The 18750-nt window shown below is 36.5% G+C and overlaps 1 protein-coding gene across 3 annotated transcripts in view; it reads left to right on the forward strand.

The window, feature by feature from the left end:
• Nucleotides 1-18750, forward strand: part of PDSS2 (decaprenyl diphosphate synthase subunit 2) — a 111105-nt gene that overhangs the window by 65305 nt on the left and 27050 nt on the right. For all 3 annotated transcript variants that reach the window (XM_021553810.2, XM_021553811.3, XM_021553813.2), the window contains exon 3: nucleotides 3215-3413. In XM_021553810.2, the coding sequence (XP_021409485.1) occupies nucleotides 3215-3413 (199 nt within the window). The remainder of the gene's footprint in view (nucleotides 1-3214; nucleotides 3414-18750) is intronic.

The raw sequence follows: 18750 nt of genomic DNA on the forward strand, positions 1-18750 counted from the left end.
TTTTAACTACGGTTTTTAGTGGCTAATTTAAGTCTGGCCCGTTTCTGTGAAAATGCCTAAAAATGACATTTTAAATTATTAAATATTTCTTTTTCATAGCTTGTCATCCCTTGAGAAGCCTGGTGTAGTTATGATGGTTAGCTGATAATGAAAGGTGTACTAACTCAATTTCAATACAACTGTACTATTTAATATGTCTCTTTTATCATATGTTTTACAGAATCTTATTATTTCTTTTTAGAGTAGGACTTGAAATTAGGAACTTTGGTGGTGGTTTGCAGGGAATTCTTGCTTCAGTAGTGAAAGGTACGGAAGTATGGTAGCATTTGGTGATAAAGTTTTCCTGATTCTTAGCATGCTTCCATTTAGGAACTTTGTGTGTTTAGAAATGTTGACTCTTTTCTCAGTACTACCTTGTACCAAGGTAAGTACAGGTAATTCTTGCGGCACCCACTTCTTTTTTTTTGTGACTGTGGGCTCTGGTGTGACAACAGGATGGAGGCAGTCAGAGTTTGTCATCCCATTGCCCTCTTTCTAAGTCCAGTATTGCTTTTTTTCCCCTTGTGTGTTGGGATTGGCTGCTTTCAAATACAAAATTTTTTAATCACTGAATTGTATTCAGATGGAGAAAGCTGTGTATCATATTTCTTCAGCCATTTAGCAGCAATTTCATAACAGCAGTGTTTATTCATTAGCTACTGGTCTTCACAAAGTCACGTCAAGGATCCTCCTGTATCTGCAGCATTGTGCACTTGTTATTGTTCCTGGGTATTCTAGGGATTATCACAAAAAGCATTAAAAAATGCATTGCCTGGGATTTCTGCAATAGCATTGATTCTCGTATTTTTAGTCTGCTAGGGAGAGAGAGTGGAAAAGATCAGAATTAGACATAGATTATCTGCCTAATATTATTCTTGTTAGCACAAATAATGCAAAGAACTATTTGAAGAACAAACAGATTATGGAAAAAGAAATTAAAACATCCAGATCCTGAGCATGTGGAAAGCATGATACTGATGTATTTGTGTAACCTTTTCATGAAGAGTGATGCTGAAGTCAAAGAGGGGATTTTGATTTCCTTCATTAAGAGCTTATTAAATGAAGAAATAGGACAGTCGTTGTTTTGCTTCAATAGTTGGGGGTCACAGAGGCGGGCCTGGTCTCCTCAGGATATTAATGCCTGCTTTCAGCTGGGGGAAATGAGCCGTCGCCTGAGTTAGCTGCAGCTTTATGTGCTCGTCACTAGGGATCCCCATATGTCCTGGGATCTGCGGCAGTCGGAAATGGCAGAGCGCGGCAGCGGGAGCGGAGGGCTCTCATTGCTATTCATAACAGGTAGCTCGGCTCAATCTGCCCAGAGCAAGTCTGTTTAATGTTGATCAGCTGTCCATCTGATAAACCGAATTGATACGGACATTTCCTCCAAGGGCTGCCCTGACAATGACAGCAGGAGCATCGGGATGTCTTGTTAGTCTTTTTCTCCGAGCTTGAACATTTATTAACCCTTTGTTAGAGCCGAGCCAAGCGTGATTACAATACTGCGGCTGGGTTGTGCGAGTTTCTCCCTCGCGTCTTTGAAAAGCAGCCTCAACCTTCAGATTTATTGTCTACATGGAGAATGACTGGCTTTTGAATTGGTTTTGTCTGCATGGAGCCAACAATTTGCAAATTATAAAGGCAGCTTTTAAATCAGCTTCTTTTTTTTTGTGCATGGCAAAATACATCGGGAATCTCTATTTATCCTCTCCCTCCATCTCCTCTGCCTTTTGTGTGCTGCCCAGGCCATGTGACCGGCCCATCTCTTCTCTCTTGCTAATTGGCACGGACCACTGCCCTGAACCAGTTGCTGCTGGGGCTGTTCACAGGCCACATATACTTGGGGCAGAAGGTTACTTTAGATTAATATGGTTTGGGGCAGTTGGAGCACGTGTGCACTGTCCAGAGGAAACAGAATTCATTTGCTCAGCACTGTGCTGCGGCAGAATCTAACCTGAGCATGTACCAGCAGGTATCTTTGTATGTAAAGGTATGGATCAGTTTGGTTACTCAATGAATCAGTGCTTGGCCACTTCTGAATAAGCATGGAGAGCATAAGATGCTTTTGTACTATGTTGTAAATAAATAGAACTTTAAGGCCTTTAGTCATCTGTTTAGCTGCAGACATGGATTGCATTTTGCTCATATGTGAAATCTCCATGTCAGAGAAGATGTGTATGTGTGGGAGTTTTTGTAAGAGTGTGTATGTAGCATTAAAAGGATGCTCCAGTGCATTGCTCTGTTTCCCCCGCCCCTTGGCTCTGCTCAGTTATTTTGTCTGTTCAACACCCCATTGTTGTTCTGAGCTAAGGCGACATCTCTGGGCTTCTTAGAGACAGTCACTTTTGAGGGCTACAGGGATGCATTGTGGGAGGATGGGGGAGGAGAGGGCTACTGACTCCTTTCTTGCATTTTCCAAAAAATTAGAATAGAGAGCAAACCTCTGTGGAATAACCTCTGTGGCAAGCCTCTCATAGGGATTTGTAACCCCTAAACCCAGAATGTATTACACCATGTATTGGACTAAGAAATTATTTGTAAACCGATCCAATAAAATTGGCCCCTTTGCTAGACAGTCACCTTTGCTGTTTCTGACTAAAACCACCAGAGAAATATCATTAGTACATGGTTCTAAAACATTCAGCTGTTTTTCCTCTCCTGCCTGAACCCATCCCCTTTGGTAGTATTGAACTGCAAGGTATTCTGTTATTAATTTAACTCTAATTTGAGCAGTCATTTACTGCAGCATTCTTACATTGTTTGGATTGGCTTGCTCAGGACTCCCCTGCTGATATGTCCTTTGTTTCTTTCCATCGTTGCTTCCTGCTTGGCATTTTCTTCATGTCAGTGTCCCTCAAGCTTCTGGTAGACAAAACAGAAAAAAGAAAGCACCATGAGGACTATATTGATTATTTTGCTTTATTTTGTGAAAGAATTCAAACAAAGGGCAGCATTCCCCCAAGTGGAGCCTGTGGTACCTGTGGTTTGCCTGGAAATACCTAGTGACAGTTTTCTGTGTGTAACACCTCTTGGCTGTGGCTTCTAGAAGTACATAGAAGAGCTACATGATAATTAATAAAATACCTGTTTAGCATCATGCAGTTGTTTGGCTTTTTTCACTAAGAATCTCTGTTCTTTTCATAGCATCAAACGTAATTGTGCTTTTTTTTCCTTTCAGTCAGAGAAGTCTGGCTGAGATTACGGAGCTGATCCATACTGCCTTTCTGGTGCATCGTGGCATAGTAAACATTGGTGAGCTCAAGTCCTGCGATGGCCCACTGAAGGATATGCAGTTTGGGAATAAAATGGCTGTTTTGAGTGGAGATTTTCTTCTAGCAAATGCTTGCACAAGCCTTGCACAGTTGCAGAATACCAAGGTAAAAAGAAAAAAAAATCCTCTAGTGCCAAAGCAAGTAAATATTAACAAGTATTTTGAAAGAGAGGCCCCCTAAAAATCAGCAGTTACATATGTATATGTGGCGCATCATTTAAGAATCAGCATGCTTACTGTTATGGCTGTAAATTTGAGAGGCTGCTGCTGTGAACATGTTTAACAGTCTCCCATAGAATTACTGTGATGATGTCTTTAGTATACGTTCTGAAGCACTGTTGTAATGGATGGGTGGTCAGTTTGGTGGATTTAAGGCATATACAGTGGCATCTTTATGACATGTCAGGCTACAACACCTCTGGTAAACTCACAGCTGAAAACATGCTTGATTTATTATTTTCTTCTACTTTGTGCTTTGTGAAAGATTTTCTGTCTTAGATAATTTGGGGAGCAAAAGGCTTTACTGCTTTGTCTCAGGTGACTTTTTGCTTTTAATATTTTAGGGATGTGGATACACCTGAATGTTGGATTGCCCTACTAATGTGGATGTACTGGCTTGTAAAGGACAGCTGCAATCCAGCTGCTTAGCCCAAACCATTTGAAACTTTACAGGGAGATGTTTTTGCTGAGAAACAGTTTGTGTATATGTATTATCTTAGAAAATGAGACTGATGGAGACATTGAGATCCTCTCTCTAGTTGGTTCTTCTTTTCGCCAGATAGGATCAGCTACACGAAATCACTCTTGACCCACATTTATCTAGCTTGTGCTTAAAACTTCCAGTGGTGGAGAGGGATTCGTGGGCATCCCTGTGCCAGCCTAGTGTAGCACCTAACTGCATGTATTGTTGAAGTGCTAAGTGGAAACAGGAAACAGTACATTTCGCAGAGGTGCTTTTCACACATTTGAAGATTGCTGCCATATTGTAATGTAAAATAAATGTTTGTCATGTGCAATTGTCAATAATCAGCATTGTTGTAATTGTCAGCTTAAGTAGTCTATTTTCTTGGATTCTCATGTAAAATCTCCTTGTGGTAGTTGAGTATTTCTGTGCTCCTTTGATCATGAGTATGACAGTTTGTCTTAGAAGTAGTGTCATTTTCTAGCACAGAGCTGAGATTCCAGAGAAGAGACAGAAAATTAGATGTCAATCTACCGGAATAGTGTGTTAAGCCATTATGGTGCTAACTTGGAGTAAGTATTAGAAAAAAAAGTTTATATAGTGCACGCCATAACCAAAATGGGGTGTAACTGATTTTAGTGATTATTATTAATTTCTATCAGTCCATTTTTTTTAGTACCCTGTAAGTTTCTCAAGACAGACTAAAGGATTTAACCCTACATCAATTTTCTGTTTCAGCATAAGAGGAAACTTTTACAAAATGTAGCAACTATTACTTTGCATTTAGTACATCATTAAGTATTGCAGCAGGAATGTATAATCCCTGAAGACTTGCCAGGAAGCAAGCCTACAGTGAAATGAAGCACAAGTGCAAAGAAATACTTTTCTTTTTTTTTAAAGCAATCATTATACTGCATGTTGGAAAATTCTGCCAAAACATTTTAGCACTTTTTTTCATTTTTCTGACATCTAAATACTTTCATAGCTTCTACATACGATAAGTGGGATGCCATTATGGAAACTGATTGACTTAGTAAATTATTCTTTTTCATACGTCTAACCCTACTAGCAAAGTTAGAAAAATTGAAATACAAGCTATAGAAATCTCTTGACAGGTGCAATGATTTAAACATACTGTATTTATTCTTTTGTAAATGATGAATTTTCAAATCTGGCATCTGTTTTTTAGCAGTGTGAAATAACTGTGACTTTTTTCCTTCATAATGTTTTGTGTTCTTTGATGTAAAAAGTAAAAATCACAGTACTGCTTTTTTTGCTGGCATTTAGCAAATTGGCTAATGAAATGAGCAGCATTTTATCATGCATGGTACTGACCATGGTAGCCATTGCCTCCATAGACATGCACAGCTATTGTGTAGACCAGAATTTAAATTAAAGGGGTTTTTTACATAACTGAACTCACTGCTACCAGGATAATTTTATTGTCTGTTAAATTCTTGTGAGCTTGTGTATGATGCATTTATCTCTCTGCTTCTCTCGGGGCTGACAATTAGATGTGAAATTCTGTAGTCGTAATGAAATGCAGAGCTATTTTATAATTGCCAAGGGTAAAATTAGCAAAGTCAATTATTTTCCCTTAGGCTTTTCCCTGTAGATATTAAAAGGCTGCAAGGTAATTGCCTTAGGTAACACTTTGATTTTTAAATAACATTAAATATAGGAATTGTTGTTGTTAATTCGTAGTAATTTTCTTCTTCTTGCTACTGTTATAGAATATTACTGTAATGATGTTAACAAGAATCCAGGCTCAAGGTTTGTGGTTTTGGGGTTTTCTTTTAAACTAGAGCTCATATCTCTGATTAGTTTGCTATAGTTATGCTAAAAAAGGTTTTGGGGTGGTGTTTTGGGTTTTATGATTTTTGGTTTCTGAGGTACAAGGACTCAGATTGCTTTAAATGTCAGTTAGAAAGCCTTCTGTAAGGTAAACTCTGCTGTTGTGCTACTACAAAATCATTGCAAATTTTGTTTTTTGAATACATAACAATTCAGAAGAAAACATTCTCATTTTCTGCTTTGTGAAATCATGGCACATTAATTATGAACACAAAATTGGTATCAACTGAGGCTTAAAATATTGAAGGGCAGATGCAAGTGCTACATTTTTGTAATCATGGCAAAGTTATACATCTTTTAAGTTAATAAAAACTGTTGAAAATTAACACTAATTTCTTCAAAAGCCTTTACAGTACAAAGCATTAGATTGGTCAGATCAGATGTGTTAACAATTCTTTTGTACATTCACGTTAACTTTTTGATCACCTTATATAAACTACTTGGATGGTGGCTCTTCTTGGCCTGCTGATTGCTTTGATAAATCATGTTGTTGATAGAAAATTATATGGATAAAACCTTACTTCAGCACTGCATCCTGTAGCAGGTTGTTTATTGCTAATACATGGATTTTAGAACAGAATTGAGCCCAAAGATGAATTGGTTTAGGATCTTTCAGTAGTTGTTATGTCATCAGTGGAATGGTGAACCTTTGGCAAGTAAGGGCATGCTTGTGTTTTGCTACTTAACTAACAATGGAGTAATGTGTGATGATGTGCTGATTTACTGGATTAGAGTGTGTTTATATGGGATGACAGGGTTATTCTGATAGGTTTTCTCATTTTGACGTTGCAATGCTCTGATACTAGGATTGTGACAAGATATATGTAATATATATGTGGAAGTCATTGTAAACATGTAGGTGTGGAAGTGATGGAAAAGTAAATTATGTTTGCCTAACAAAATAGGGTACCTCCCAGCTATTCTGTGGGATATGTGACCATAAGCAGTTTTAAATAAATGTGCTAATAAATTATTAAGTGTAAAAGAATCTGTTTAATGGATGGTTCTTTGTTGCCTCTAAAGACAATATGTCTTTAACATTTGTTGTCTTGCTTTGCCTAGCCAAGGATGTGGAGATGAAATTGCTGAAAGCAAATCTTTTGAATAGAAGTCCCTCTTTGACTCTGATAGCAAAAAGTGTTTGTTTTGTCTTTGATTTCTGCTTAAGTAACCTCTACTTCCTATAATATATTTAGGCTGGCATTCAGATGCAAACATAGCAAAAGTGAGAAACATTAATTGGCATTTTTGTCACCTGTCACATGCATGTGGGATATGGGTATTTTACCACAAGTGATATGTGGATACTGACCAAGATATTATCAAATAATGTGCTTTTTCAGTGTTTGTAACAGAAGTTGGAAGAAGTCTGTCACAGCATTAAAGCTGGTGCTTCCTTGAGCATCTGAATTGTCAGTTGTCTTACGAAACTATAGAGAAGGTGCTTAAAAGACATAATTAAAACCGAGAGTGATGCGTAGAACTTTAGAAGGCTGAAATGGTGCATTTTAGTGCAATGGCTGGAAAATGATTAAATAATCTGCAAATGCTTTTCCTGTAACTTCAGAAACTGATAAGAGGGCATCCCTTTGTATTTAAAGAAAGAAAACCCACAAACCAGCCAAACAACCAAAACAAAACCACCAAGACCCAACATATACAAGACAAAAAAAATAAACCTCCCCAAAAGAAGAAAAAGCCTACCCCAAAATAGTGAAGTATGTGTTATGGTAGTGTTCTCTGTAGTTCTTACTGAAATCTTAAGAATTTACTCAATTTTCCCCACTGTAATTCAGTAAATTCTTTTGAAATTATTAAACTCTTCACAGAGACACTCCAAAATCTACAGCCTGAAAGCTTGGAATTAGATTTAAGAATCTTATCTGTCAATGCAGAGCTCTGCCAGAAGACCACATTGTAGAGCTTTGTTTTATTAAGTATTATTTGTTCATAAATAAACAGTAACACAGATGTAGTACTTACATAGTGGATCAATTTCCTTATGTTAAGTTTGTGTATTCCTAAAGGCATAAGTGTGTTGTTTATCAAATAAGCCTTGTGTTTACATAAACATCAATAAGTTACTAATTTAAGTCCTCCTATGTCTTCCTGTTGCAACCACCTGAAGGTGCCCTGCACTTCAGATAAGAACTGTTTATCATGAACTATGGTTTCTACTTCTGTATCATCAATTGTGGTCCTATGGGAAAGACTCAGGTTGGACCTTGAGCAACCTTGCTGTACAGTGCAGGATATGGAGAATACCCTCTTTCTGAAATTATGCCAGTTGCTCTTCTGATGTAAATCGACATTTTTGAGCATTGACAAACAAGCCAGGTTAGAATCTACAATTTTAATTTTTGTCATTTGTCATTTTTGTCATTTTTGTCAATTTTGTCATTTAACAAAGGTGTTACTTGTAGCAGACTTTTTCTTTCCCTGAATGATGTCAAGAGAAGAACATAAACTTTTAAAAAAAAAGAAACCTCCATCAAGAATCTGCCAAGAAATGCCCTTTTAAAATAGAAACTAAATGTTAATAGTTGCTAGTGTAAACGCAACCATTAGCAGCTACTGACTTGTAGTAGATTCAAATTACCATCCCTCAGAACAGTGCATTTTGTTTGAGGTAAGTAGAAGGTCCTCCTTCTTAAATGTAGTGGAGATGAATTATTTTCAGGGCAATGAAAGTTATTTTGAAAGAGATTCTTCTTTATTATCTCTAGTGGAAGATTTTAACCATAAATATCTACTAAGTATGTTTACAGCATATATTATTATTATGTTTTACATAACATAATCAGAGAACTCTAAAACATGAATTTTCCTTCTGGGATTCAGTAGCTTTATTGATCAGAGAAGGCAGGATGAAAAAATCATGGAGAAACATTGAGAACCAGAAGTAACATGTTTGCTCCCAATTACAATATTCATACAGAAAACTGAAGCTGGTGATAAAACCATTTTGAATATTTTATGTATTTTTAATTGTTTTTAACTCTTTGTCTTTGCTCACATATTGAATTTCTTTTTCTTCCCTAGTATAAGCTGCTGTTGGAGATGAGTATCTTTAAAATTATCAGCTTACAGAGCAGCTGGGTGACAGGAATTTGGTGAGAAGCAGAGATCAGATTGGATCAAATTAGATTAACAAACAGTTTATGAAGTTTGAAAATTATGTTGTCTTCTTGAGGGAAAAAACAGAAGAAAAATAAACCTTCCAATTTTTATGTAAAGAGCTGATTAAAGAGCTTTTCTGAAGCACTTTTTCATGTCTGTCTTGGTGTACCTTCCCGTGAGGCACTGTTTGATGACGATGTACTGGACAAGATAGGGAGTAGGATAGTATCTGTATTGTTGAGTATTTTTGTTTTAATTTAGTATTTTAGAGTGCCACAGGGGCATGTCTCGAAAACAGACACTACTGAAAAATATAGGTAAGTTTAAAGAGCTCTGAACTGATTTATGGAAAAATACACTTAAGAAACACTGCTTTGTCTGGATACTCGTGGGGGAGAAGAAAACCAAGAACGAAGTCCAATGCTTTTGAACCTTTAAACTAATGGGAGATGACACAGGAAAACACAGCTAACATGATTGAATTATTACATAATAAAACTCTTCTTTAGGTAACCCTAAATGAGCAGTTCTATATCTTAAAATATTGAGATACATACTGAATATTGTCATACAACTTAGCATAAACTTTACTGGAGAATGCAAACACACTCAGTACTAAGAAATACATAATAATTGATAATTACGTATTAATCATAATGAAGAAAAGTGTTATGTGTTATAATTATTATATTTAGATGGCACCAAAATGTACTAATTTGCATATCCTTTGAGAGGTAAAATTAGATTTCATTTACTGTAAAGTAAAACATAAAAGAGATGGTAATTGAAACAAACTTTATGTTCATTTAATGAACATGTATTGCTTTTTCTTCCAAATGTTCTCAAACACTGGATTTTTAATAATATTTATTTACTGAAGTTTTATTGACAATCATGTGAAATTCCTTTGTTAGGAAAAAGGCAATTTTTGTAATAGTTGGTGAAAGTATTGAGCCATTAGGAGAGGGAGAAAAATCTTGTGTGTTAGAGATAAAAGGTTAAAATCCATTGGAATCAGTACCTGGCAATCAAATTTTTCCTACTACTGCTGTAAAACTTTTGTTGAGCATTTCTGCTGTCCTTAGAGGCAACAGCTTTTATGATATTGATGATGATGATAAAACTGTGGAATGATGCTAGTGAATCTCCTAGTTACTGCATTGTACTCTTTTCATTGTCTCTTTTGATGCTTGTGTCTGTGGAACAGTTTCTTGGCAAGTGCATCTTTTGCCATTGTTCTCAAGAAGTAGCCCTTGAAATAACACCTGAGCAAATGAAGCATTCCATTTTCTGAATATTCCACAGGATATTTTTTATTTCACATTTGCTATGTATAACCAGTAATATAATTAATATTTGTAAAATTTCATTACCTTAATGGCTGTGGTTATGTTTTTGAAAAGTAATCTTTTAGAAAAGTTAAATTAGAGGATTAGATGACACAACAGTTTATTAACTTATTAATTCAATTAAAATTCTAAAAATTAATCTGTAATTGTGATAATGTTAGAAACAGTCTCCTTTTACATCAGTAAGGGTCCTGTTGCATTGCAATGAATGCCAATTTTGAGATTAAAACTGCTTAACTTTGCCTTTATTCCTAATCAGTGCATTCCTCAAACAAAATGCACTTAGTGGTCTCTTGCATCTGTACTGGTTTTTAAAGCTAATGCTTATGTTAAGCTTTCCCAAAGTTAGACTCCATGGCGGTTAGTATATGACTGTATGGAAAGAGTGTATTTTTCTGATTCTTGGCCATAGCACTACTGGAAAATTTTATGTTTAGATTTCAATCTGTTTTCTGTCCTCCCACTTCTACATGAAAAAATACTTCTAAAAAGAAAGAGTGATTTCTGCCACGTCCCTCATGGGTGTCTGTGACTTACAAACAGTTCCTTGTAGCAGAAGGATTGCTGCAGAACATGGAAAGACTGAAGCTCAGACTGATAGCAGAATATGCCATCATAGGTATGGTTGTACCATCAAGTCTAGATTAAAGTCTTTCCCAAAAATACACTGCCAAGAATATTTTTAAAGCATCAAGACATAGTGCTGTTGAGAAAGAATTGTGAGTGTTTGAGATTCTGCCTCAGTGTCAGATTGACCAAGTGACTGACAGTCTCAGGAAGTTTTCCATTCAGTTCTGATGAATTTTCAGTGGCCTGCCAAAGATTTTTACACCAAGTTGCACCAAGTCCATGCAGTATTCTTGCCTCTGAATCATCTCACTAACAATTTCCTCAACTTACATCTGAATTCACCTACCTCATAGTAGCAATCAGACATGTCCTGCTTCTCTGGTCTGCCCAGCAGACCGAAGTCAATGTTTACTGCTTGAGTTCATTAACCAAATACCTGTCATTATTCCAGGTAAATATTGTCTTCCTTGGAGATAAACTGCACAGCTGCTTCTAACACCTGGTTTAGTAACTCTTTGTCTTATAGAACTGCTGTTTGCCTCGTAATTAACAGAATGGTCTGGAAAATACAGATATGCCATCTACATGAAAGAGAGGTCTTTTCAGAGATGACTAAACATCAATGAAGATAAAAATGAAAGAAACTGAAGAAAGGCTGAATCTGATGAAAGTCAAAGGTTATTCAACATCTCAAGACAGTCACTAATGAGTTCTGGGTAGCTAGGGTCTGTTCCTCTTACGTTTGCTCCCTTAATGTACAGCACTGAATTGGCAGTTGTCTAGTGGTGAACACAAATACTTCAAGAGTCAGAAATGTTTACATGCTTGAGATATATGTGTTTGTGTGTGTGTGTGTGTATATATGTATAGACATATAAATTTAATTGAATGTTAAAGTCAAATTTTTGAATTTTTCTTTTTTCTAAAGTCAATCCCCCTCACTTTTCAGAAAAATTGCCTTTGGAAGATTTAAGACAAGCATTAAAAAATGTCTTTAATATTTCTGTGACTGTTAACAAGAATATGTATCCAAGATCAGTGCCAGAATATGTAGCAAATAGATATTCAAAAGAAAACAAAATTTATTCTAAGAAACTGAAGCAATGAAAATTTTTGTGTATATGATGTTTTTTCTGCGTGAGATGCATACTGTGGGAAAGGGCTCTCAAGAGCCAGCAGTTCTCCTACTTCATTCACCACAGATATTGGCACTGCCTGCATTTCTTAAACAGAGATGTTTGTTACAGCTGTTTCTTTCACAGCTGTGAATAATCATAATGGAGAAACTCATTGCTAAATAGCTTTAACCCTTACACAAATTATAAAATGAAAAAGAATTTTCACAGAACAGGTATATGAAATGAGAGTACCAGTGAAATTTCTTCAACAAAAGCACTGGAAGGGGCTGCACAAGGTTGAGTCACCATGCGTGGAGGTCTTTAAAAGAATTGTAAATGTGATTCTTAGAGAAACAGTTTAGCAGCGGACTTAACAGTCCTGGGCTTAGTTTGGACTTCATGATATTAAAGGTCTTTTCTAACCTAATGATTCTAAGGTGATGTCCTCCAGAAATGATATTTGCTATGTCAGCTTCATTCTCTTTATAGCTGAAGAAGTGGAAGATTGCAAGTTTTGTTTTCATGGCTTTCTTTGAAATCTGTTTCCCAAACATAGTAAGATTCCTATTCAGAGTGCATAGGAGGATAAAAAGCAATCAGATCTGTACTGGGTGAAATACTGTCCCAATATTATCTGAAACAGACTTTTTTTTGTTTGAGTATTTAATATATACTAACTTTCATCTTTGTGTAGGGTATTTGGTTCTAAAGGTGGATTTTAATGACAAGGCAGTTAATATACCGTTTTGTAGAGCTGGACATTATAGTGGCTGGTATATAGTCAACTGTACACCTGGAGTATGACTTCAACAGACAATACATTTTTATAAAGTGAAAATATGATTTGTGATTATTTGGTTGCAATTCAAAGCTTTTAGCAATAGTGATAACAATCTAAGATTAGTCTGCATGGCCTTTCTTAGTCTCCCAAGATTGTTGCTATTTATAATAGGGAAATCTATTCCTAGTACAATCAGTAAACTTAACTCTTACCTAAGAGAGTATTTGTCACCAGCTCTGTAACTTAGACTGTATTATTTCAAAGATGAGGAAAGTTGTTATTGGTGCTGCAGATGTAAATAATGTAAAATCAGCTGTGGTCCTCCTCCAGCAGCTGCTGGTGTTACAGAATGGTTCAGGTTGACAGGGATCTCTAGAGATCTTGCAGTCCAAAGCCCCCATTCAGGCAGGGTCAGCTAGAGACAGTTGCCCAGGATTAAATCAAGATGGATTTTAAATATCTCCAAAAATGGAGACTTTGCAACCCCTTTGGGCAACCTAATCCATTGTTGGATGCCCTCACAACAGATTTCTTGCCTGTATCCAGGTTGCATTTTGTGTTTTCATTTGTGCCTGTTGCCTCATCCTATCAGTGGGCACTGTTGAGGAGAATTTGGTTCCCTCTTCTGCATTCCTTCCCATCAGGTGTTTATACTCATTGTACTGTAGGAGAGCCTAAAATTGATGTGCCATGTAAATAGGGCAATAGATTGTATATTTTCCCTTCTCTTTTCACCACTGTAAAGCTTGTCTTTGAAATGAATCTTTCCATGGTAAAATTTTTTGTAAAAGTGCCTTAACATATGGAGTGGTTTCAGTGTAATAATATGGTAAAATGTGTAAAATTTTAGCAGTAATATTAATGAGTTAATTGTATTTTTAATCAAAATGCTGATGTATTTGACTTCTAGTTGGCTAGCAAGAATATTGAATTTCTAGATAGTGTGACTGCTTGTTAATATCAGTGTTTTGAAATTCAACAGCATGTCATTTGGAGTCTAGAATCTGATTGCTACTACCCCTGGTAAAGGAGGATGTTGATTGTTAGTTTAACAAACATCTTCAGCTCCATTAAGTTGATTCCATCTGTCAGATGCTAAATGATCTTACTTTTGATTCATGTTTGTTCAGGTACAGACTGTTTGAAATAGTAAATGCTACTTGCAGGTACAGTTTTTGTTATTCACTTGAATCCTCAATTCATTTGTGACCATATTCCAGTTTAATGCCAGTTTGCAGCAGCGTGACTGGCAGCAACCTTTTATAACCATGCTCTCCTGTATCACTTATGGATGGGGAGGGGTTTATATCTACAGAACCCTGTAGTCAGTATACCTTCTTTATTCACTGTTTTATATAGAAGAAAGTTGCAATGAAATTACCCATCTAAAAGGGTCAAGCTGAAGTAATCAGGTATTTCTCTAACCTGAGTCACTCAGCAACAGCTGTTGAGTACTTTAGTGCAAGGGTCTGCTGCCATGGATCTGCAAAGGTATTATGAAATTGTGTAAGGTATCATGTGGAAGTAGACAAGGAAAATTGTATTTCTTCTCTTGGTTATGTTTTCTTTAAGGAAAATGACTGAATTATGCACTAAATTTCTTTACTCTGAAATCCAATTCTGTATGTAGTGCTGTATCAGCATAAAAAGTGTAACTTAACACTGGAGAAAATCCCTAAGGCAGACTGACCTTAAGGTAGATATTTAACAATATATAGCAATTTTCAAATTGATGGCTGCTGATTATTTTTTATGCCTTAAAAACACCTTTTTAACAAATAGTGGGGCTTGGGTGATGTGTTTATACTGTATTACTATATTGTAGTTTGCTACTAATTCATCATTAACAGAATGAAGAAAACCATAACTGTGTTTTCCAAGACCACTTAAAATATGCTAGAAAGGCAAATAACTGTTCTTCCTGTGCGTTCACTACTGAGAGAGACATCCAGATCCAAAAGACAATAAAGCTCAAGACGATTTCAAACAATCCAGTAGGATTCAATAAACGTTAAAAACATTCTGTAGGCTGGCACACTTGGTTACCTGTATAACTAATGATGTTTGAGGAGATTACCAGGAAAGGAGATTGAATTTCACTGTTCTTGGAATTGTTTGTTTTTCACTGTTCTTGAATTTCACCGTTCTGTTCTCTTACAGTTTTTGCCTCCCCCCCCCCCCCCCCCCCCGCCTTTTTTTTTTTTAAAGGCATTATTGAACAATCAAAATCCAAAATCAACTCTTGGCTGAGTTTTGTCTTCAGCTTCCTAGTATTGCAATGTTTTTGGGTCAATTTCTGTGGAATTACTGACTGTTGAAGTATTTCTCAAACAAATGCTTCTTTGGGGAGGGAAGTGTGAGCTGAATGGATTTTTATCTGTATATATAATAGTTCATGACCATCTAATTTTCTTCTTTATTTCTGTGGAGAAGTCCTGCTACCTTTTCAAATCTACACATCAGCAGCAAGGATTAAGGTCTGTCAATAGCAGATGTGTGAGGAAAGGATACTGTTTCAACATAAGGATGGAAGGAATTACTTGTGGTCCTTCTTGGAAGGAATTTGGCAAAGCTAAGGAAGTTTGTCAAATAGAAATTGTGAGGGATGAAGAACAAAGTTATACCCATTGCTGTGTTCTTCCTAGTGCTGCTTCCTGTCTTCCCACAAGAGCTTAATCCTTTCTGTGGTGTTTCCTTTGAAAACATCCTATAAAGTCTGGAGAGACACCACATTACTACTCTGAAATTGAGTGGTCTATGTAATCAATTCCATTTCAGTTGTTGAATTTAAAATAAAATTACCATTCCTTGAATGGAGTTCAGATTCATTCCTTTTGTAAACTAGAAGAAAACCAAGGAAAAAAACATAAGTGGTGTTATGTTGCAGTAAACTTTACACAGAGTATTTTGAAGATGAGTGAAGACAGCAAAATGCTTGCATTGATGAGTTGATGGCACCAGTGTTGTCTTTTTATCCAGGCTGTTTAAAAGCCTTGTGAAGGATGAGGGGCTCAGAATCCATTCTTTTTACTGCTCTTGATAGAGTCTGAATCATATATTTTAACTCTGGAGAAAGTAGTCTACCAAAATGTCTTCTATTCTGTTATTTCCCTGCATTCCTTCTAGCATTGAGCTTCACTTCCATTAAAATACACCTCTTTTTCTCTAGACAGAGTTGAATCTGCCTTGACAGTCAACTGCAGTATCTGCAACAGGGAACATGTGGCCCTATTCTGTGACTTGCTTGGGATGATGCTTTGGGAATTCTGAATTATAAATAAGTCCTCAGGAAACTACACAAAATTCTGATTTGAGGAAAATGAAGGAGGGCATTCATTAAGTGATTGGTTGGATGTCCTGAGTAATTTTCTGAACTAAGTGAATTACCAACATTCTTATTTATTTCTTCAAGTAATACATAGAAATTTTGATCTTGAGTAATTAGACTCAAAGAAAAATTAAAGAGTCTTGAAGGGCTAAAGCTGTGTCTTTTTGATAAACAATTTATGACACCAGAAAAGGGTAAATTCACCAAATTTCTAATCTGTAACCCTACAGAGCTCTTCTGGGAAGAGCTCTTCTGATACACAGCTAGTCTTTTGAACTATTTTATACTTGAATGTATTGGAGAGGTCAGAGCATGTGTTCTAGCTTGCTGTGGAATGAGCAATCAAATGGTTGTGTCCAGAATTTACATCATGTTATACACTTTATCTGCCTAAATAGTAGGAGAGATTTTAGCTTTAACAATCCACCTATTTTCCATGTATTCATCCTGAACAGATGGCCTTTGTGTTGACTTTTTAAAAGCAGAACACATCCCTACAAAAAGTGTTGACATAATACATCCTTAGGAAAAAAAAAAAAGACACTGCAGAACTATTGCAAAATGTGTTTAAAGGGCGTGGAATCACTTGCATGTGCATTTGTCACCTGCAAGTAATGGGTCATCCCCTGGGCAGTATCCAGTCATGGGGATGCTGAAGGAGCAGAAAACAGCACTTTGGAAGATGCTGATGCAGAGTGGAAAATGAAAAATACAGTGGAAGTTTGTTTTCTCTCAATGTGTGGTTGCTCCTGCTCATCCCGAGTACCTATGAGGAACCAGGCTTCTCAAAAACATGGTGAGGAGTGCAAAACAGTGGGAAGAGAGGTTATGAATTGTCTGCCTTTAGTCTCTATTGGGATGCTGTTTTCAAGCACTAGTTCTGGCAATCTTTTCTTCTCTTCCCTCATCTTTGAACCTTTTTAAAATGGAGCTCAACTGTCAAAAGAGAAGAGAAGCAGTTGAGATCACTTCATTTTTCATCTAACTTTCTTTCCCCTCAGATTTACATCTCGGAAACGTCAGCGCTGGTCAGGCAGAAAGGCAGCAATGAGAATGAAGACAGCTCGGATAGTGTTTGCTGCTCTCACGCTGGCAGACTGCATGATTTTCTGGAAAATCAGTTCACTGTTGCCATTTTCCCCCTTATATAAAACAGTAGGGAATAAATTTAACAGGAGATGCTGATTGCTTTCAAATTTTCTGATGAAAAGTGCTACCTAAGAGCTAGACACTGTATCATATCATGAATACTACTGAATCTGTAATAATTTTTCTTCCTCTGTCACTTTGGGATGCAGAGGAAAATTGCCAGGTTTCCTCATTTCTCATTTCTTTCCCCAGTGCTCACGACTCCAGGCCACTGATGTTAAGCAGGAGGTGCTTTTCATAGATCAGATTAAGGGTTGGTGAGGTAACAGAGCCTCATGCAAGCATCCCACTGTGCTCTTGAAACTGGAATTTCACTCTTGGTAGCAATCTGTATAGCCTTACATTTACCTTTAAAGTATTTATATATATATATATATATTTGGAAAGAAGGGGGGAAATATTAATACTAAATTCTCACTAACATGTAATGCTCAATATGTCACTTAATGGTATTTAATATAATAAGGATTATATAAATAGTTCTTGTGTCATTCTACTAAGATGCTTTATAAACTCTCAGATGAAGAGGTACAATTGTTCACAAATGTTTCACTAAGCTTGTATTAAGTCAGTTAAAATTGCCTTGGAGAGTAGAGTTGCACTAAAAAGAAGGAGGAGAGGTGGAAAAAAGAAACCCCAAAACAGGGTCCTGCTCAGTCTAGAGTTTCAGGCAAGAGAGGAAAAGGTCTAGTTATCCAGAGCCAGCTGCATTGTTAAAAGTTCATACTATCACTTTGACATTTAGAGTAGGACTCTGTGTCTTTGTAAATTCCTCTTCGTATTACCAGTGTAGGTCTCTGAGCTCAGACCATTTCACAAACCATAACATTTTTGAGTGAGTGATTGATCTGTATTATGTGTCTTAGCCATCAGAAGAATCTTGGGATGTTGCTTGTATAAACTGTAATACAATCTGATCCTGGGCATTTAGTTACAGACTTTCATAGACCTATTGGCGATACTCAGTCCTCCTGGATTTGGGAATAAGGCTTATCTGATACCTTAAAAAAAAAACCAAAAAGGCAAGGAGGGTGAGGGTTGTTGTTTAAAAAAAAAAAAAAAAGAGCCCCTCATTTTCTCTGTTCCCCCCATTAAATAACTCAACACATCTGGTAACACTGTAGGATCATTGTCCTTTCCGTTCCTTCAAAGCTCATATTGCTACAATATTTCTTCGGTGTCTAGTTTCCTAAAGGGCAATGTGATTTTTTTTTTTTTTTCAGGCTGTTTTTGTAGGTCTTGCAAATTAACCCATATGCATTGCAAGAAAAAACATGACTTTTAATCAGCACCATTTCTAAAGTTAGCGCTTGCTGTGTGTATATGAATATGTATATGAGCCAGTGTTTAAAAAAAAGAAAACACAACCTTTCTGCTTGTACTCAAAACTAGCATACAAATGTGGTTTTATTATCAAATAAAGCATGCCTAAATGTTAGAATATCTTTGCGTTAGGGCTTTTATCATTTTACTTCTTGTCTTCAGTTACAAG

This window comes from Lonchura striata, chromosome 3 (assembly GCF_046129695.1).
Source record: "Lonchura striata isolate bLonStr1 chromosome 3, bLonStr1.mat, whole genome shotgun sequence".
Taxonomy (NCBI): Eukaryota; Metazoa; Chordata; class Aves; order Passeriformes; family Estrildidae; genus Lonchura; species Lonchura striata.